The following is a 22,905-nucleotide window of genomic DNA, read 5'->3' on the forward strand; positions in this document are numbered from 1 at the left end:
ACCGCCGCCATATAGCTGGAATATTGCTGAGTGCGGCGTAAAACTCAACTCACTCACTTGTAGGCCACGTAATCAAATTCAGTAGTTGCAAAAAACCCTTCTCGCCTACCTGTGTAACTGGATCTACCCAGCTGGACTGAGATAAACGTGTCAAGTAGAGTAGATATATCGATTATTGACAACAATCAAAAAGGTGAGTCGATACTGACGACGTGATCTATGCAATGTTACCGGCTAACAACACTAGTAACTTCCTTGTTGGTGCGCGTAGCGGCGGTCCGAACTCCGTTAAAAGAATCAGAGAGAGAAGTGCAAAGTTTCAGGACAAAATGGAGGGTGCTGTTGACACAAGTATGTATAATACTATTTGACGATCAATATTCATTTCGATAAAATGATGTGTTTGCCTGTTTTCACACCTGATTAGGTTGCATGCATTCAATCAACTGTATGAAGAGAAATGTATTTTTTGACAACTCATACTTGTCGTTAGAGGAGACTAACGGGATCGTGTGGTCACATGTCATCGTATCCCACTTGTGTAGATAGCACATCTATATTATCTATAGACCGCCGTGATATACCTGGAAAATTGTTGAGTGCGGCGTTAAGCAACAAAGAACTGTACTTTGTGATAGAATTATCTGTAAAATTATCCTTTAACCCAGTTTTGGTTTGGCAATCTTGTCCAGTTCTGAGTACATGAAATGCATCGTTAATGTTTCTTGCTGTTTTATTCAATATTTGTAATTACTGTGTTTATCTTTCCCAATAGTTAATTTCCCTGCCGAAACTGGTTGGAAATCTTACTGGAGTTGTACTGATCAGATGTGTTGCTAGAGATAACGATACATTTATCCTTGCTGAGAACATTTCCCAAGTGAGAACAGAATGATCGTGGATCCATCAATGATGTCCGTCATGTGTATCACATTAAAGTCTTTATAATACAACAAATGTAATACTCTACCGCCAATGATCCGTTCCTAATGCATGTGTAGTCCTGTCTGCCCAGTCTAACGTTCAACACACACTCATCATCTTCCGCCATGAAATCCAGGAGCAAATGACCGTAGCAATTATCATCTTTGTGATCTATTACCTCTTTCTGATGCTCCATCCACACCCTGAACACAGTCCAGGTGATTACATATCCAGGCATAAAAGTCACCACAGATACACAAAATTTCTTCATTCTGGAATAGGTACAGCTTTTCGAATAGAGTATAAATGAATAATACTGCACAGTTTGCCCGGGTTGATCCCAGAGGTGGTAAATAGCAAACACAATGCACGATGTGAAATATATTATCGCTGAATGGAATCCACTTTAGTCACATGAAGTCATCGTCTTCACGGTCCAATAGTTCCATTCTGAATATCTCTGGTAGAGAATTCCTTATCAAGACGCAAACTCTAACAGACTCTCTCCTGACACGTTTACTGATATTAATCTGTTATTTCCAAGCCAGGTATACCCGTCAAGTGTAAGACTTGCAAGGTCCTGTAGAAATGTCTCACAAACACAAAAAACATGACAGTTTAAAAGGTTGACTACATGTTCATGGAGCTGCCCCTCATCCAAATCTCGTTGTGCCTAGCACCATACATTCCAGAGACGATGCCGCAAAGGCATTGGTTTTTTTAGCAACCCTCAGGTTTCCATGAAAGCGGAATGTTTCCTCTATTCCTATTTCCTTGATCAATGTTTCCATATTGGCCCTTTCAATGAGATGCTCACTGGAAAGAGCGAACGTCTTTGGTATTCTGGAGATTCTTTTCATGCTGAAAAATTCTATGTTACTATTCATAGTTGTTCAGAAGAACCACACACGGCTTCGTGTCTTACAAGTCGCACTCACAACCTGAACGTCTTTCAGTTTCAGTCCTTCCCTTATTACCTGATTTACTCTATTACACAGTGCACTGGGGTCATCTGCTTTTCGTTTGCCAATAGGCAGATTCCGAAAAATGACTTTTCGCTGTACTTCACTTTCAGGGACGCCTCCGACCTCTAGATTCTCCACCCGGCGCACAACTGATTCGATTTACCTACCGACGTGATTTCCAGCCTGTTCAGTTTCTGTTAGCATCTTTATCTGCACATCAGGGTCATTTCTTATCCTCAACCTTTCTTGCCTCAGAATGTCAGTCATTTTTAACGGCCACTCTTTTCGCTGTCCTTAAGCACATGGCGAAGATGAAACTATTATGCTTGGTTTTATAGCGTTCATGAGCTCAAATTTAGAAACTGCAATGTTACTGTCCTAAGTGTTCCTATTTTCAGAAGCTGTCGCAAAAGCAGCAGCATCTATTTTCTTTTTCTTAACAGCTGGCGCTCTACAAAAGAGTTAATTGTTTTCGCTGGTGTACTTAATCAGTTCAGATGAATCCATCAATGAGTTGTCTCGCATTTTCACCATATCACACTCAAACGCTCACAAATATATATGTTTTAGCAAACCTTCAGCAAAATATTGATTGGGACTGACAATAGTGATGACAAATAACAATAGCAACTTCTTTTAAAGTACCCGGCATGAAGCATTGCTGATATATTTGCGGATTTGCGGTTAATCAGGGGACGCAACTCCAGATCGTGTAAATACCTTTTCAGGCCGACACTTTGGTCGAAAATCCGAAATAGTGAGAGACCGAGATACAGAGGTTTTTCATTATGACAACAAAGGATTACGCCGGGACCGTAGGTTCAGGCCGGTTTCTACAGAAATCCTAACATGTTCCCCTTAACATTTGGACCTCATTACGTATGTACATCCCCATCAAAATCCCTGATCCGCCTCTGTAGCACATTTAAAATCCAGGACCAGATTGTAACGGCTCTTGATGTTATTTTCTAAGAATACAAGACACAAAATGTCTGTATTACCCATTTGCTAACGTTAGGAAATTTAAAGGGGTGTTAAAGTAAACTGAACTGTGAAAATCTCGACTTGCCACATTTTCTAGAATGGACTTGCACATATATGCGTCGGGGTCAATCACAGATGTCACCAGGTCACGAAGAATCAATTGTTTACGTGCCCATATTGCAGTTCTCGTGCTTTTGCATGGACGCCTTGTAACATCACTATTTTATTATGATTTACAAACACATGCTCATAATGTGTTTTATGTAGATGGCTTGAACACAATACTTTTTGTTTTAAAGCTTCTTTTCTCCAAACATGCTTACGTCAAAACTGATATATAATTCTGATTAATTCTGATTAAAGAATAAGACAATAAAGAGTATGCCAAATTATCGTTACCATGACAACCCTATGATATTTCACCTTATGTAAGAGAGTAATAAACATGAAAATAATCAAAGTGGATACTAGTCCTGGCCACAGTGGAAAAGTCATAAGAGTATTCCCTACAATTCCGTAACATACACATTGTACAATAAAAGGGCAGAACTTCGAGTTCGTGGGAATATCAGAGGACAGCGATACAATTATCTCCACTATTGTAAAATGCACTCCACATACTTAGGAAAGCAATAATCCACCGAGATATTACATCAGTATTTGCGGCCCCTGTCAGAGTTGCATGTTTGCAATATTTTCTTGGATAATGATTTTGTAACCACCTCATAACTGGGATTCAAACCTGTAAATTCAACTGTTTATCAGTTTAAAGAATGGAACACCTTTAGAATACAGCACACCAACTTATCGGTAGGACGTTAAGGTTATATTAACCTAGCCTTATCCTAACCGTAATCACCTACAATTATATAAACGAGTATGACGTGTTTTAAAGTTTTATTGGGCTGTATTCTAGGGGAAGGCAAACAGAATTATACCGTGTGATTTCCAAAGCCTCGGATGATGGAAAGGATTCGTGCTGTGATGTTAGCAAATCGTTTGATCGTGTTTGACATGAGAGTTTACCACCAAAATGAAAGTCAATGTGGATAAGAGGTATTCTTTTGGGTCTTTTGGGATTGGTTTGAGAGCTACCTCAGCAATAGGAAACAAACTGTAGTAATTAATGGCTACATTTCAAAGTATAAACCTGTTACGGTTGGAGTTCCTCAGGGTTCAGTTTTAGAACCCTACTATTATTCCTAGTTTATATCAATGATTTGACTCATGGGATAATGAGTAATATTAAACTTTTTGTTGATGATACCTCTTTATCTGTAGTCATTGACGACCTTGAATTCGCTGATAAAGTGAAATTTAGTCCTACCTAAACAAAAGCCATGATACTTTTCACTAAAATGAATTCTAGTACTATATTACTTGTTCGAATAAATGATGTTCTTATACCTGAAGTAAGAGATCATAAACACCCTTGTTTTGTTTGTTTTTCAGTCAGATGGAAAATGACACACATATATTGAATATCTTGTTCGTACAGTGAGCCCAATGATTAATTGCTTGTGTAGTCTAAAGTACAGGTTAAATCGAAGAACGCTTGAAATTATGTAAAAATCGTCTGTTTTACCCTTAGTTTGACTACCGAGATAACATTTGGGATGATCATTCTAACAAAGAACAAGTAAAATGATAGAAGACCTACACTTGGATGCTCTTCAAAATGTATGTGGTGCAACACGAGGAACCAGTGACGAAAAGCTTTACAGGGAAACGGCTTATAGCTCATTGTCTGACAGACGCCATTCCCTTAAATTATGTATATAGTGTAAAATAGTCAATGGGCTGACTCCTAAATACCTATCTTTATGGGTCCCACTAATATCTCCAGTAAAACAGGATACAACCTTCGTAACCCCAACGACTTTCAGACAAACGCAGGGCGCTTATCCTAGTATAACATATCTTTCTGTCTTCTATTGTTCAAGCAGGGAATGCACTTGATATCAATATTAGAAATGTAGATTGATACAGGACAATCAGGACAATCAAGGCGAATTTCACAAAAGGCACGGAGGTCCAACATGCGCATGGTATACCTAGAGAACGCACCCACCCGTGCTATCCGGTCATAGTCGCTTCACTATAAATACTATTTTTCATTTCATGTCTCACAGAAGATATAATTTTGCTATGGCATTGTTTGTTGTATACCTTTGCGTTAGTGAAACAAATGTGGGTTACTTTAAAGTTGATGTATTTCGTTATTACAGCAAAGGCTGGGCGAAAGGAGAAATAGTATGATTCAGCCACGCACTGGGAGACTATCAAGAAAGGCCACATGCAGTGCAATAATAATTCAATCATGTTCTGGACCAAAATAGTTTATAGTAGAGCTGAATAGACTTAAAAAATACTAGTTGGCACGTGTGACGTATTTGGCTGTGCTCCAAGAGAGATTGAGTGCTATTCTACTGGCCTCTCAAACTTTGCAAATGGGGTGTTCCCAATCTCTGCCAATACCATAGACAACCGATGTTACTGATATTGGTAGTAAGAGCGAGTGCAGCTTAATAAGGCGTTTTAACTTGCGTAATACTGCTTTCTGTGTCAGACTCTTTTGGTGATATGAATGATGGGGTCACGTGAATGATTTAAAACGTACTAAAATTACATGAACAGGTTACCATGAAGATGTCCCTGGAATCTGGTATGATACATAAATATGTTTGTACAAACATTTTCAAATTCGAAAATTTACAAGTGTTTCCAAACCCGAGTAAACTTTCATCGAAATCTGGAATATCAGCACCCACTGAAATTCAATGGAATCATTACTCAGGTATATGTGTGGAAATATTTTTCATGGCATACATGAACGATGTGCTTCTGAAAATGTACGATGAGCTTATGTCTCAAAGGTGTAGATTTGTACATCACCGAGGTTGGGAAAGAAATCTCTGGAAACATAACCTCTGGTCATCGCATGAAATTATGTATCCAAAATATATTCTCGGACACCCATGTCCAAGGTATGGAACATGGTCCAGAAAACTAAAGGTAAAGGTACTACTGTCCATGATCTTAAACATGGAGATCAATTACTTACTGATAAATCAGATATTGCGAATCAACTGGGCGAGACCCTCGCTAAACATTCTTCCTCTTCTAATTACATACCTAAATTTCAGCAATATCAAAAACAGCAAGAAAAGAAAACTATTAATTTCAATTCTGATAATGGGGAGATTATAATGAAACATTTTCTATTCATGAACTCCATACTACTCTTGATCAAGCTCATGACACTGCTACAGGAGCTGATAACATACATTATCAACTCTTGAAGAACTTACCAGAATCCTGTTTGGAAACGCTCTTATATATTTTTGATGATATTTGGACTTCTGGGAAATTTCCTTCTTCATGGCGTGATGCTATAGTAGTACCAATACCTAAACCTGGATGTGATCATACGGATCCGTCCAATTATCGTCCGATTTCATTAACTAGCTGTGTTTGCAAGACCATGGAATGCATGATAAATAATCGACTTGTTTGGTACTTGGAAACAAATAATCTCACAACAGACACACAATGTTTCCGTAAAAATAGAAGTACAGTCGACCACTTAGTGCGTTTGGAATCATTTGCTAAAAAAGCACTATTTCAAAAACAACATGCTGTGTCTATCTTTTTTTATCTAGAAAAAGTATATGACACAACCTGGAAATATGGCATTTTAAGAGATTTGCATGATTTCGGTTTACGAGGTCGTTTGCCTCAATTCATAGCCAGCTTTTTAAAACAACAATTTCAAGTTCGCGTGGGTTCTACCCTGTCTGATCATTATAATCAGGATCAGGGTGTTCCACAGGGCAGTATTTTGTCTGTCACACTTTTTAGTATAAATATTAACAGTTCATCAAGAGTTTTGAATGATTCAATTGATGGATCGTTATTTGTGGATGATTTTAATATTTCTTGTCGTGGTAAAAATATGCATACCATTGAACGCAACTGCAGTTGTGTTTAAACAAGATTTATAAATGGTGTCTTGAAAACGGCTTTAAATTTTCTAAATCGAAAATTAATTGCATACATTTTTGTCGTAAATACAAACCACACGAATACCCTGAACTATCTCTAGATGGCACACCAATAAAGTGAGTGAATGAGTGAGTTAAAATTTAACGTCACATCGGCAATATCTCAGCCATATCGTGACGAGAACATCTAATATCAAAATTAATTATATGTCTACTATAAAACCTGTCAACGAAGGACAGTAAAAGAACTAGAATATCACAAATGGAATTAAAACTAGCATGGAAAGTTAAAAACAACATCACCATTAGGACAATACACTATAAAATCAGGCTATAGATCGCCAACAACTGAAGGTAGATCACCAAACTAGGGACCATGGGGACTTACAGTACCTTTGCTACCTAGTTGGATTTACACCATCCCTTCAGCTGCTGGCGAGTGTACAATATGCTAGCCAAAATTAAAACTACAAGAATACTACGATTAAAAACCTGGTAGATTTAAATTTACATGGAATGTTTGTGGACTTACGTACCCTCTCAGGAGGACAATAATTTTACAATACTTCAACCCCCTTTGAGGGTACAGCCACTAACAATTCTAGTTACTAACCTAAACTACCAATCATTAAAATACATTTATATACAGAACATATAACTCACAATTCAACCAAGAAATCAATTTCCTTTAAAAAAACCAATAATTAAATGAGCGCTGACTGTGTTAAAAAGATCCTTAACAGTTTTTACAGAAAAATACTTATCCCTTATGATGGAGAATTCAACACAGTCAAGCAGGATATGCTTGACCGTGACTCTCTCATCACAAGGGATACAAAACGGAGGATCCTCACCTTTTAAAAGGTATGCGTGAGTGTATCTTGTATGGCCAATACGACATCGTCGCAAAATGACTTCTTCAAATCTGGACTGACAACCTAAGTATGTATAACCAATGTAGGGTTGTATTTCATGTAGTTTATTTATACCTACTTGGGTGTCCCACTTCTTCTGCATCAGATCACGAGTGTAAGCTCTAATGCTAGCTTTGTAGTCAGAATAAGGAATAAGAAGTGGTGTCACAGATTTGTTGAGTGCTGCCTTAGCAGCATGATCGGCCATTGCGTTACCGGAAATACCAACGTGGCTGGGTAACCAACAGAAGACGATGTCGTACTGGCCAGTAGCAAGATCATTATATAATTCAATAATTTCAATTAAAAGTGGATGTTTACAAGAAAGATTTTTAATCGCCTGAAGGCAAGAAAGAGAGTCGGAATAGATTATATATTGTTTATGTTTATGGCGTCTTTGAATATATTTAAGAGCTGTTAATATGGCGTTAGCCTCAGCGGTAAAAATAGAACTGTTGTCTGGTAATCTAAAAGATATTGTTCTGGATCCAATGACAGTGGCACAAGCTACTGCGCCACCGTCCTTGGACCCATCTGTAAATAAGGATTTATAACTGCTATATTTATGTTTCAATTCATTATATTCTTGTTTATACTGTAATTCATTAGTTTCTCATTTTTTAAATGTGGTCAATGTTAGGTCCACTTGGGGCCTAACCAACTGCCAAGGAGAAGAAAGAAGACGGGAAGGAGCTATATTTTCCAGCTCAATGCCGGCAGCAGCAAGAAATGGTTTAATTCTTGAACCAAGAGGCGGTACAAGCGAAGATTTCATATTGTATAGTCCTCACACAGAGGACTGAAAACACAGTTATATGCAGGGTTTGACTCACTGGAATAAACTTTTGTTACATACTGTAAAGCTAATTTGATACGTCGCTGCTCAAGAGATGGCTCATCGGCCTCAACGTACAGGCTGTCAACAGGTGAAGTTCGAAAGGAGCCAAGACAAAGTCTTAGACCTTGATGGTGAACAGAATCTAAAAGTTTCAGGTTGCTTTTACAGGCTCCACCATATACAATGGAGCCATAATCAAGTTTTGACCGGATCAGTGATCGATAAAGTTGCAGGAGGGTAGCTTGGTCCCCTCCCCATTTAGAATTTGAAACGACTTTCAACAAGTCAAGTGCCTTCGGGCATTTAGTTTTTAGGGATTTGATATGTGGTAGAAACGTTAAATGGGAGTCAAAAATTAATCCCAAGAACTTGGCCTCCTTTACAACTTTGATGGGAGTGCCATCTAGAGATAGTTCTGGGTCCTTATGTGGCTTATATGTTCTGCAAAAATGTATACAATTAGTTTTGGACTTCGAAAATTTGAAGCCGTTTTCAAGACACCGTTTATTTATTTTGTTTAAACACAACTGCAGTTGCCGTTCAATAGCATGCATATTTTTACTTCAGCAAGAAATATTAAAATCATCCACGAAAAGCGATCCATCAATTGAATCGTTTAAAACTTTTGATAAACTGTTGATCTTGATGCTAAAAAGAGTGACAGATAAAATACTGCCTTGTGGAACACCCTGATCCTGATTGTAATGATCAGACAGGGTAGAACCCACACGGACCTGGAATTGTCTGTCATTTAAAAGGTTGGCAATAAATTGAGGCAAACGACCTCGCAAACCAAAGTCATGTAAATCCCTCAAAATACCATGTTTCCAGGTTGTGTCATATGCTTTTTCAAGATCAAAAAAGATAGACACAGCATGTTGTTTATTAATTAGTGCGTTTTTAACAAATGATTCCAGTCGCACTAAGTGATCGACAGTACTTCTGTTTTTACGGAAACCACACTGTATATCTGTGATAAGATTATTTGTTTCCAAGTACCAAACAAGTCGATTATTTATCATGCGTTCCATGGTCTTGCAAACACAGCTAGTTAGTGAAATAGGTCGATAATTGGACGGATCCGTATGATCACATCCAGGTTTAGGTATTGGTACTACTATGGCGTCACGCCATGACGGAGGAAAGTTACCCGATGTCCAAATATCATCAAAAATACTGAGAAGAGTTTCTAGGCAGGATTCTGGTAAGTTCTTCAGGAGTTGATAATGTATGTTATCAGCTCCTGTAGCAGTGTCATGAGCTTGATCAAGAGTAGTATAGAGTTCATGAATAGAAAACGTTTCATTATAATCTTCCCCATTATCAGAATTGAAATTAATAGTTTTCATTCTTGTTGTTTTTGATATTGCTGAAATTTAGGTACATAATTTGAAGAGGAAGAGTGTTTAGCAAGGGTTTCGCCCAGTTTATTAGCAATATCTGATTTATCAGTAAGCAATTGATCTCCATGTTTAAGATGATGGACAGTAGATTTAGTACCTTTACCTTTGATTTTCTGGACCATGTTCCATACCTTGGACATGGGTGTCCGAGAATTTATTTTGGATACATAATTATGCCAAGATTGGCGTTTGTTCTGTTTAAAAGTACGCCGTGCTTTAGCTTTTAAAATCTTAAATTTATTGAAATTATGCACCATGGGATGGCGACGGAAATAATGTTTTGCTTTTTTCCTTGCCTTCCTAGCTTGTTGGCACTCATCGTTGAATCATGGTTTTCGTATGTGTGGAACTGCAGAGGACTTTGGTATACACTCATCAGCTATGGAATTCAGTTCCTCAGAAAAACATTTAATAGCATCGGGAACGTCAATAAAACGTTCAGGATTAAGTTTCTCCGCACACAGTGTTTCATATAAAGCCCAGTTAGCCTTTTTAAAATTCCGCCTTGATGAAGGAGGAACATCATATGGAGTTACAGATTTGAGAATAGTAGGAAAATGGTCACTTCCACAGAGGTCATCGTGGACTGACCATTCGAATTCATTTAGTAGTTCGGAATTTGTCAATGACAAGTCAAGAGCAGAATAGGTCCCTGTCCCAGGGTGTAAATATGTGTTGGAACCATCATTATAAATACATAAATCATTGTCAGAACAAAAGTCTTCTAACAATTTACCTTTAGCGTTAGTAGTTACACTACCCCAGAGTGGGTTGTGCCCATTCAGATCTCCCATGATAACACAGGGCTTCGGGAGTTGGTCATACAGAGCTTGAAGATCGGTTTTGGCAAACGTCAAAGACGGAGAGATATAGAGTGAGCATAATGTAAAGGCAACGTGCAAAGTTAGTCGTACTGCAACGGCCTGAAGATTAGTATTAAGTGAAACGGGGCTATGGATAATGTTGTCTTTGATTAGAATGGAAGATCCTCCCGTGGCCTTATCACCTGGAGGTGAAAAGCAATGATATGCCTTGTAATGACAAAGATCCAAAGTATCTATTACATTCAAGCAACAGAGATCCTGAACGCAGGCGTTTCAACATCTTTAATTTCTCCTGCTATTCCGTGGATACCTTTTGATATAGCAAACGGATTCAGCTTTAATGGAGTTTGATCAAGAGTCTCAAGGAGTAGGAAACGTGGCCAATAATCAACAGATTTGGAAGGTCGCTGTTCATCATAATCAATGTCAAGTGGACGTTTCGTTTTTTTGTTTCGGGTTTCGTATTCCATGCTAAGTGGTAATGATTCGTCATCCGAGCTCCCCACCCACCACGGAGTATCACAAGGACAATGCTAAAAACAAGCGGATCTCCAGCTTGCAGCACCAAGGATGCCCGGATGATATACTCCAGCAGAAAAATTAAAAGATTAATAGTTCCACCAGACTGGCCCATGAGCCACCGCCTTCTGGGCATACGACTCTAGGCAAAAACATACATAAAATGATGGGTTTGAACTAACATTTTCAAAATAGCCAAGCATGAAAAATCAAAGCAACAGTTTTATAAATTTTGAGCATTACATAGTTGTAGCTCAGGGCTTGGCGTGACCAACCGATTGATAGAACTGGGCCAGTTCTACCACCCGTCTAGGTGAAGTAAGGGCCGAAGTGGTGTGTTGAGCAATAGGAGCAAAATGGTTCAGTCTCCTACTGCCCTCAACCACCACTACCGTCCTCCACCGACACGGGACGCAACCCACGGCAAGCAGGTTGCCCAATTTAGTCGCCTCTTACGACAAGCAATGGGGTGCTGTGGACACATTCTGTCCCGGGTCCACACGGGACACACCAATAAAAGTTGTGACGGAAGCTAAGTTCCTGTGGCCTCATATTGACTTACACTTAACGTTTTTACCGCATATTAAGTCAGTTAAAACTAATTGCCTGAAAGCACTTGACTTGTTGAAAGTGGTTTCAAATTCTAAATGGGGAGGGGATCAAGCTACCCTTTTCCATCTATATCGATCTCTCGTGCGTTCTAAACTTGATTATGGCTCTATCGTGTATGGTGGAGCCTGTAAAAGCAACTTAAAACTATTAGATTCTGTCCATCATCAAGGTCTCAGACTTTGTCTTGGCTCCTTTCGAACCTCACCTGTTGACAGCCTGTAAGTCGAGGCTGATGAACCTCTTGAGCAGCGACGTATCAAATTAGCTTTACAGTATGAAACAAAACTATATTCAAATGAGTCAAACCCTGCATATAACTGTGTTTTCAATCCTCTGTATGAGGATTTATACAATAAGTATATACTAATAACTACATCTAAAAAATCTGAAATGAATGAATTACAGTATAAACAAGAATATAATCAATTGAAACATAAATATAACAATTATAAATCCTTATTTACAGATGGGTCCAAGGATGGTGGCGCAGTAGCTTGTGCCACTGTCACTGGATCCAGAACAATATCTTCTAGATTACCAGACAATAGTTCTATTTTTACAGCTGAAGCTAACGCCATATTAACAGCTCTTAAATACATTCAAAGGCACTCTAAACAGACACGATATATAATCTATTCCGACTCTCTTTCTTGCCTTCAGGCTATTAAAATATTTCTTGTAAACATCCCCTTTTAATTGAAATTATTGAATTGTATAATAATCTTGCTACGGGCCAATATGACATCGTCTTCTGTTGGATACCAAGCCACGTAGGCATTTCCGGTAACGCAATGGCCGATCTTGCTGCCAAGGCAGCACTCAACAAATCTGTGACACCACTTCTTATCCCATACTCTGATTATAAATCTAGCATTAGAACGTACATCCGTGATCTGATGCAGAAGAAGTGGGACACCCAAGTAGGTATAAATAAACTACATGAAATAAAACCGTACATTGGGTACACCTACTTGGGCTGTCAGTCCAGATTTGAAGAGGTTATCTCACGACGATGTCGTATTGGCCATACACGATATACTCATGTATACTTGTTAAAAGGTGAGGATCCTCTGTTTTGTATCCCTTGTGATGAGAGAGTCACGGTCAAGCATATCCTGCTTGACTGTGTTGAATTCTCCATCACAAGGGATAAATATTTCAATGTCAAAACTGTCAAGGATCTTTTTAACATTGTTAATTCTCATTTAATCATTGGTTTTTTAAAACAAATTGATTTCTTGGTTGAATTGTGAGTAGTATGTGATGTAAATAGATGTATTTTAATGATTGATAGTTTATATTAGTAACTAGAATTGTTAGTGGCTGTACCCTCAAAGGGGGTTGAAGTATTGTAAAATTATTGTCCTCCTGAGAGGGTACGTAAGTCCACAAACATTCCATGTAAATTTAAATCCACCAGGTTTTTAATCGTAGTATTCTTGTTGTTTTAATTTTGGCTAGCATTTTGTACACTCGGCAGCATTTGAAGATGGTGTAAATCTAGCTAGGGTCCATGCAGGCAGCAAAGGTGCTGTAAGTCCCCATTGTCCCTAGTATGGTGATCTACCATCTGTTGTTGGCGATCTATAGCCTGTTTTTATATTGTATTGTCTAAATATTGATATTAGTTTTAACTTTTCATGCTAGTTTTAATTCAAGTTGTGATATTCTAGTTGTTTACTGTCCTTCGTTGACAGATTTTTACAATATGCATATTTTTCAATTAAGTGTTCATTTAAGTGTTCTCGTCGACATGGCTGAGACATTGCCGATGTGACGTTTAATATTAACTCACTCACTCACTGGTCATCGCATGTATTTCCTGCTGTATTTACGTGTATTTCAATGGTGCACTATCCGACTTTTGGCCCTGTGATGATTCCAACATTTTAAATGATATATGCTTAGGAATGATGATGTCAGCTGCTAGAAAATAACGAAGGCGTCTTTTCTTTACAGATAAAGAAGGAAATGTGTTTTTAAGAATGTTCCTGAAGTGATGTTTCTACGATAACCATAAAATGCTTCTGCATATACATGTATGGCAACTTTCGAACTATGCGAAAAATTGTAGTGGATATTTTAACGTGAGGTGAAACTACAAGAACATACACATTTAGAAATAGAAACATATGATTTGCTTCTGACAATCGATGTTTAACATGGGTTTGATTTAAATATTTTTGAAAATAGGCCATGCTCAAAGAGGGAACTGGATAAAACGCTGTCTGGTAGGCACAGAGCCAGAACAATGTGAACGCTGAATTGGTATACATGTGGAGGAATCGTGAATATGGAACAATGCAACTGACATTATACTGTTACTTAGTGCTTGTATTTCAGGAGCACACACCCGGCAGTCTGTCGGTCAAGCCCCTGGAATATTTGCCATTACGGGATCTGGTGAGTAAGTTGTCGTCAGTTTGGCGAAAGATAAGTAGGAAAGGAGGCATTGTAAATATAGTGGTATCGTGTTGACACAATAAAGACACAATATGCATCCTACTATTGTGTTGGTCAGAGACATTTTGAATATCTTGTTATCACGTTGGCAAGATGCATAGTCGTTGTTTTTTTATCGTGTTGACTATAGGCATGGTGAATATCTTGTTGACCTGTGACATAGTGGCCATTTTTCTTATCGTTTTGGCAGGAGTCAGTGTGGGTTTCTAGGTATCAAACAATACTGGCCTGAAGTACAAATATGGTACCTTAAGTACCTTATGATCGTAATGGGTGGAGGTATGGTAAGTCTTTCGTTGACTGAGGGCATAGCTGGTGTCCTAATTACTTGTACCGTAATAGTCCAGAGCAAAACTACACTTGATCACACCACATACGACAGAACAGCAAACGCTGACTTCTTAAACAGGAAACAAATTCAATTTTACATCCTTGCTACAATAATAAAACAGAACGATGGTGTAGGAAGGAAAACCAAGTTCTATGGATAGTGGATCATTTTTATTGCAATGAATGGTATGGTCACACCTTTGAATGTAAATATGTATTGACAGAGGAGAAGCCAGCAGCAAGTCTTCAGCATACTGTCACCATGCCTCGCAATGGCGACGACGATGAAAAGCCAGGTAACCATTTAGCAGTGAATAATGCTGGGTGTCATAAACTGTACTCCAGTAAGGACCCGGCACTCGAGTAACGGACGGACGTTCATTAATCACCAAGGTTGTATCCTCAGCCTCTGTTTGTGCTAGCTAAAATGATAATATCGACTGAAACCAAACGATTGTGATTTATTTAAATGTGTGATTAAATCAGTGTATGTATCAGTCCAAAACATTACTAATTTTCTGTTTCCTTTTTAGTGAAAGTGATGGTCTGCATCCTTTCCTTCATCTTTGGTTCGCTTCCTGTGGCCATGACAGTCGTTGGTAAGATCCAGAATAGGGAATCTTTCGGTGACGAAAATGACTTTATTTTGAAACAAACATGTATCTCTTCAGTGTTACTATTTATAATGTTACGGGGAGAACAGACTTTCGGCAACCCATGCTTGCCATAAAAGGCGACTAACCGGATCCAGTGGTCAGGCTCGCTTCCTTGATTGACACATGTCATCGGTTCCCAATATGCGCACATCGATGCTCATGATGTTGATCACTGGATTGTGACCGCCGCCATAAAGCTGGACTGCTGCAAGGTGCAGCGTAAAACTAAACTCACTCACTCTCTCACTATTTATAATGCGAAGATGACTTAAGACAAATCTATTTTGCCGACTATGCAACAGAGTTTCTTGTGCACAGATATACAGCTTACTCAGTTTTATATGTTCAGTTGTGCATACCATAAAGGTCCAAACACACTCTTCTTTGTTATAGGGCCAGTAAGTAGGTAATGACACTTCGTTGTTGTCAGCTGACAGCAAGGAACCAATAATCCTTGCAAAAATAACAAAGTTCCGATCTAACCATTCCCATATTAACTATTATGACTCTCTACCGTTATGAGAGCAAATCATAGTTGCACACTTGGTCCGGTCTATAGTTAAGTTTGTGGTTGCTTATTCTGGAACCAGAACTGGCAAGTTGGTGCGGGCAAAGGGAGCTGGAAACCATCTTAGTACCGGAAGCAGACATCGCGAGACTTACATGCCCTATGATAACGATAATAAGACTTTTTTCTCTCTCTTTCACAACTAACCGTCAATGTTTTTTGTCTTTTTGTTTTGTTTTGTTGTTTTTGTTTTTGTTTTGTTTTTTGTGGGGTGGGTGGGGGGGTGTACATAGCTACTAGTCGGCTCAATACCGATAGAGTACATTGAGCACATCAATTATCAATGTCATTAACATGTTTTGGTTATATAGTCATTCCGGGTTGAATTCAGGGTTGAGAGGAAACCATTTGGTTTAAAATCTTTCATCAATGTCATTTCTTCTAGAGATGAATGCTTCAGTGGTATATATGTCTTCCAATATCTTCAAGTCATTGTCAACATTTGGAATTCAAAGAGCAAGTTTAAATATACCTCTTAGCAGATACGATTATGTGACTCAGTAGTGGGTTCTTACCTAAAAAGCCAAGCCAAATCAATTTTTTGTCAAAATACGTGTTTGGATACGTGTCGTAATCCACTGTTCAAGTTTCTTCCAGGAAGCTTTGGTTCCATCACAATCCCAGTATACATGGCATACGGTCTCAACAGAATCCTTACAAAAGGAACATATGGTATTGTCAACCAGATTCATTATAAAAATGTCTTTTGTGGTATAAACAATTCCATGGATAAATTCATATTACAAATCTCACAGTTTCACATCTTTTAAATTCTTTCTACAAGTATCAAAAATCAAACGCCAATCAAAATCATCAAATAATGTTCCCATCTTTGGCACATGTGCGGTTTAACATTTTCATACAGCAATTTATCACAGAAGAAACTTGAACCTTTTCTTGAGGATGTGAAATCTTTTAGGAGAGAATTTATAGCAAGGTCATTTATGTTTATGTATCCATGTTTCTTTATAGTCTTTTTCCAAGGTTCAGGTAACATATCCAAGATCTAAGTGAGTACCTCTAATACCAAATGTAAGCTTCAAATGATCAACGATATTTAAACTTGTGCTCGGGTTCCAAGCTAAATGAACCTTATTCTAATTATCCAAAGAACCAAAACGTGCACATCAATAAACCTTTTAACCGATCGATATTGGTTTCAGGTTTTTATTCTTCACACAATAAGATATAGAGAACAGTATGTTTAGTGTTAAGAAGTTTGGCTCCAGGAAAATATTCCAAACATTTCCTCACAGGCCACATTCACGTGCTGCAATTGTTTATTAATGATTGAACGACAAAAAATGACTAAACCTTGTCGAGAGAGCAGCCATGCTCATCGTCGTCATTCAAGTAATTATTTAATGCCACGTCATGCATGCGAACTTTAAAGTACAACCTCTGAGGCCTGGATTGGTATATTGTCCACTATCCGGTATCTTGGCCATCTTATAAATCATATAGACACCCACCTAAAACGGAAGGGAAGTTCCCCTTGGAACGTCAGAATAATGTGTTGACAGAGGAGGAATATATTCTGCAAGCTTTCCAGTGAACCCCACGCAGATATTCGATGTTCTCATTTCTCAAGGCATCCTTGACTACGACCTGTGCCCAGGACATACCAGACTCGCCATCTACATGATAGTCCAGGGAGCCACCTCTGTCGTTATCCCAATCCTGGTCTCCTCTTGGTGCTGCTGCAAGTGTATTTCGGGAGACTTCATAGTCGCCATCTGTGTCATCATTGGATTGTTTAATATCGCATGGGCAATTGTAGGTGAGTTTCTCTGGGCACTTGTCACAGTAATTCGTGGTACTGTCACCATCGTAACGAATGATACATGTGTATGCTTGTTTATATTGACTTGTTCATCTAATGATGAACTCACTCACTCACTCATTCAAATGTGCCCGATGAATTACAAATTCAGAGTGAGTGAGTGAGTTTAGTTTTACGCCGCACTCAGCAATATTCCAGCTATATGGCGGCGGTCTGTAAATAATCGAGTCTGGGCCAGACAATCCAGTGATCAACAACATGAGCATCGATCTGCGCATTTGGGAACCGATGACATGTGTCAACCAAGTCAGCGAGCCTGACCACCCGATCCCGTTAGTCGCCTCTTACGACAAGCTGAGTCGCCTTTGATGGCAAGCATGGGTTGCTGACGGCCTGTTCTACCCCGGGACCTTCACGGGGTACAAATTTAGAAGGCACAGATGTCATTAAATAAGTTAGTTCAAGCGTACCGCAAATAACATGTATGTTATTGTAGATTTAGAATAGCAAATGTGTGTGCTGGAAGTCGGGATAGACAAACAGTTATTCCCAAAGAAAATGCATATTATTGTTCAGTTATTAATGTTTCTTCCAACTGAATTGGAAATTGTACTCAGATTTCAATTTGGGATACTGTAGAAACCGATAGAAACTGGTAGAGAATGTAATCGGAGTCCCTACTGGTGCAGTTTAAGATCACAATCTGTTCTGATATCCTACTACTGAGAGTAATCTCTTATTCTACCAGATCACATTTTCTACCTCACAAATGGGCCATTTGGGTGTTAATACCTTTCCATTCTGCAACTGGACTCATATGTAAAGGGTTTATGTGTGATACTGTGGCGTTTACGGTAAAACCACACATTTTACTGCCACATCATATATATCTGTTTAGGTTCCGTGTGGCTGGCAAACTCCTATTGCAAGAGAACGCTTCTACACACCCACGCTGTTGGCTTCTCTGTACCTATGTGGATCCTCTTTTGCGTCGTGTACTGTTTGGCTAGGTACTGTAGGAAAAACGATTGCAAAAACTAAATAGTTGGTTGGTTTGGTAGTATTTCCAGCAAGGATGAACTAGGTCACTGGAAATGCGCCTTACTCGTCGATCTTATCTACAGACATTTTAGTTTCATGAAGTTGCTACTTAAGTGTTTCAACGACCAGGTTGTCCAAAATCGTGTCGCGTGAATCAAACTGTACATATTCGTAAGAAAAGCATTCCGCTTCAGCCAACAATTACAGGGGTGTACCAAAACATGTATCCATTTTTCTATGTTCAAGCATGTATTTGTGAAAGTTACATTAGTTTTGATAATGTTTGTGTTTGTTTAATCATCATCCACAGCATTATCTGTCCAGGAGATAACTCATTTTGATTGTTTATGGATTCTTATAAACAGTTTTACTTCATGAAAAAAAACCAACTCACACATTTCTTCACGAAGAGGGGAGAAGTGTGTTAGATTCTAGGGCAATGTTTGTGATATGGCGAATGTCTTAAATTGGGACAGTAATGAGCTCTTTCATTGCCTCTAATGTGTATTTCTGATAAAGATTTTGGAATAAATAATAGAGTTTAGAATAGATTTCCTTCTGATGTCCTGTTTTGAGAGATTGTGTGATGGTATATATATATTCTGATGTCCTGTTTTGAGAGATTGTGTGATGGTATATATATATATATATATATATATATATATATATATATATATATATATTACCTGTACCTTCAGAAAAGCAAAAGGTGGTGCACAGAGAGTCAGTGTAAGGTTAGAGGTGCTATTCAGTAAATACCGGCTGCTACGGAGTTTTTCAACAAAGTCGCTTGATTTAATTTGATACACCAGACTAACAAATCATAATCCAGTAATGTAATTTACCAGATAACTGTGGAAACTGTACAACTCAGTAATGACCAGTTAACTCCTCTATGTCGCGGAGGAATGTAAAGATCAGGGCCAAGACATTCATATGGATATTCAATAGTTGCATAGACAATGGGTGTCTGGCCCATGTCTACCATTATATAGCGTTTTCACCTGATAGTTTCCACACACTCCACTAAAGACAAGGGTAAATTTGGTGGGACATCACTTGACACCACCCATATACATTTTGTGAATTGGGGTTGTTTTGAATGGCTGGATATTTACTACAACACATGGTGATTTACTAAACGCAAAGCAACAATACGAAAACGAGCATCTAAGGTGTTTGTTGATATTGCTTTATGTAAGTACCGTAATTCCTTTGCAAACAAATTTTGAAACCATTTTGAAAATATACAGAACCACAATGTTGCACCAATAGCAGTTTCTTAAAGCACACACTTAAATTCACTCTAACAACCAAAATGGAGCGTTCAGTTCAAACCTGACAATTATGGTTAATACATTTAAAGGAATCACTTTTGGAATTCACACGAGTGAGTGAGTGAGTTAATATTTAACGTCGGCAATATGTCAGCCATATCGTGACGAGAACATTCAACAATGAAAACGACTATTGTGTACATTATAAACCCTGTCAACGAAGGACAGTAAAACAACTAGAATATCACATTTAGCATTAAAACTAGTGTGGAAAGTTAAAACTGATATCGTTATAAGGACAATACAGTATAAAACAGGCTATATATCGCTAACAACAGAAAGAATGCACACGAACAAAATCACCAAATATGGTACCAAAATGGTCTTAGGGTGCCCAATGTTGCTTTGGCAGTGTAGGTAAGAGCGTCGTCTAGCTGGAAGAGGTGATTTCTGTAACGTCCAAAACGTGGTACAACGTAGGATCTTCTGACTTGCTGAGTATAGCAGACACGTGGCACATTATTCCTTCATGCAGGACCAAGATTCTGAAATAACATAGTGTCAGCTATCTGGCTCAGACTGATTGCACTAGACACCATGGTGTTTGGACCACCCCACGAGTCTTTTTTCAACAATACGTTCATAGCAAACACAGGTCCACACACCTTCGACATTCTGTCACTCTGCCATCGACTGTCGAAACGCAATATTGGCGTTCCTGAAAAAAAGCCAGAGTCCCCCATTGTCAGTTACACCAATTTCGATGCGAAGTTGCCGATTGTAGTCGGTTTGGGCAGTGATAAGCGGTGAGGATAGGCCTACTACATGGTCTATGCCAGCAGACATTTCAGCACACTGTATCGGCACAGATGGGCCCACTGCGCGGACGCTGGTAGTGACCCGAAAAACATGTGAACAAAACAGTACAATCATGAAAAAGAGCCCAAAGATTTGTACGAACAAATTTTGCAATGGGTTTTCAAATGCAACGTTTCGTTTGTGGTTCAGTATACGTGTATGTATTGAAACGACTCCAACTAAAGATTCACTTTCTAGTTTATATTCCATGATGCTAAGGCAATCAGCGCGTTCCCTCATGGCACATTAGGAAGCACATATGAAGAACATTTGTTCTTGTTCCCTGTTTGAGGGAATTTAAGCCATAAGATCACGTTTAAGTAAAATGGACCATATAGTCATCAGGAACTGGATAAAGTATGAATGAGACATGTCTATAAATACAGTGATTTTGTTTACTGTTGACTATATGCAGAGGTGAAGTGTAACTTCAGTTAGCACATACGCTATTCATGTACAGGTGCGCTCCACTTAACCTTAACATTGTGCCTGAATAGAGAAGGCAGGTATTTTCTTTCAGAGTCTATGACAGGAAGGACAACTCTATGACCAGAGAGGTGTACCAGTCATTTTTTGCACGACAAAAGGGATAACTCCAAATTTCCAGTAGCAAGCCTCCCTTTGACCACCAATAATCCGACACTTCCAGATTTTGGTGCCCGTGTTTCAGATATTTTTAGATAACGTGGTTTATGGAGATTTAAGAATGTGCCAAACGACGTAAAATTGTATTCCTAAATTCATTAAAGCTTTCACAGATGCAACCTGTGGGGCAGGGTACACTTTTCACGGTAAAGGATGATGATTCACTAACAGATGTTTATCATTTTGTCGGAATCGTACGTCTTGCAGTGATATTTGCCATGAGTGAGTGAGTTAAAATTTAACGTCACATCGGCAATGTTGCAGTCATATAGTGACGAGAGGTATTGTAGATACACAAAAATATAGGTACTTAAAGAACCAGTCATCGACGGAGTGTAAAATAACTACAGTATCACAAAAAGGAATTAAAGCTAGCTAGTATGTATTTTTAAATGGAGAAAACTATTTTAGACAATACCATGTAAAATTGGGCTTTTTACTTCCAACAACTGAAGGTAAATCACCATACTAGGGTCCACCACTACCAATCCGAGTTATTAATTCAAACTTCCAATCATAAAATATTTATTTATTTATTTACAACTCAATTATTAAATGAGCACTTGTATTGCTAAAAAGATCCTTCATAGTTTGTGATGTAAAATATTTATCCCTTGTGATGGAGTTTTCAACACAGTCAAGCAAAACATACTTGACTGTGATTCTTTCATCACAAGGGATGTAAAATGGAGGATCCTCGCCTTTCATTAAGTAGTTATGAGTGTATCTTGTATGGCCAAAATGACATCGTCGCATGATGGTCTCTTCAAATCTGGACTGACAACCAAAGTAGGTGTAACCGATATGGTTTTATTGCGTGTAATTTGTTTATGCCTACTTGGGTGTCCCACTACTTTTGCATTAGATCACGGATGTAGGTTCTAATGTTGGCTATATAATCAGTGTATGGAATAAAAAGTGGTGTTACAGATTTGTTAAGTGCTGCCTTAGCAGCAAGGTCGGCCATTGTGTTCCCAGAAATGCCTACGTGACTGGGTAACCAACAGAAGACGATGTCGTATTGGCCAGGAATAATTTCTGTTAAAAGTGGATGTTTACAAGGGAAGTTTTTGATAGCCTGAAGACAATAAAGTGAGTCAGAATAAGTATTATAATATACTGTTTATGTTTTGGATGTCTTTGAATATGTTTAACAGCTGTGTCACCGCCCTTGGACCCATCTGTAAATAAGAATTTGTAATTGATATATTTATTGTTTAATTGACGATATTCCTGTTTATATTATAATTCATTAGTTTCTGATTTTTAAGCTGTGTTAGAGTTAGGTCAGCCTGTG

The 22,905-nt window shown here is 38.4% G+C and overlaps 1 protein-coding gene across 1 annotated transcript; it reads left to right on the forward strand.

Moving 5' to 3' along the window:
• The first annotated feature begins 229 nt into the window (after positions 1–229).
• On the forward strand, positions 230–19,377 carry LOC137272829 (uncharacterized). Its single transcript, XM_067805235.1, has 6 exons — positions 230–351; positions 14,331–14,390; positions 15,005–15,076; positions 15,314–15,379; positions 17,596–17,784; positions 18,686–19,377. The coding sequence occupies exons 1-6, from the start codon at positions 330–332 to the stop codon at positions 18,826–18,828; spliced, it is 552 nt and encodes a 183-aa protein (XP_067661336.1). The 5' UTR covers positions 230–329; the 3' UTR covers positions 18,829–19,377.
• The last annotated feature ends 3,528 nt before the right edge of the window (positions 19,378–22,905 follow it).

The sequence above is a fragment of the Haliotis asinina genome, chromosome 2 (genome assembly GCF_037392515.1).
Source record: "Haliotis asinina isolate JCU_RB_2024 chromosome 2, JCU_Hal_asi_v2, whole genome shotgun sequence".
NCBI lineage: Eukaryota > Metazoa > Mollusca > Gastropoda > Lepetellida > Haliotidae > Haliotis > Haliotis asinina.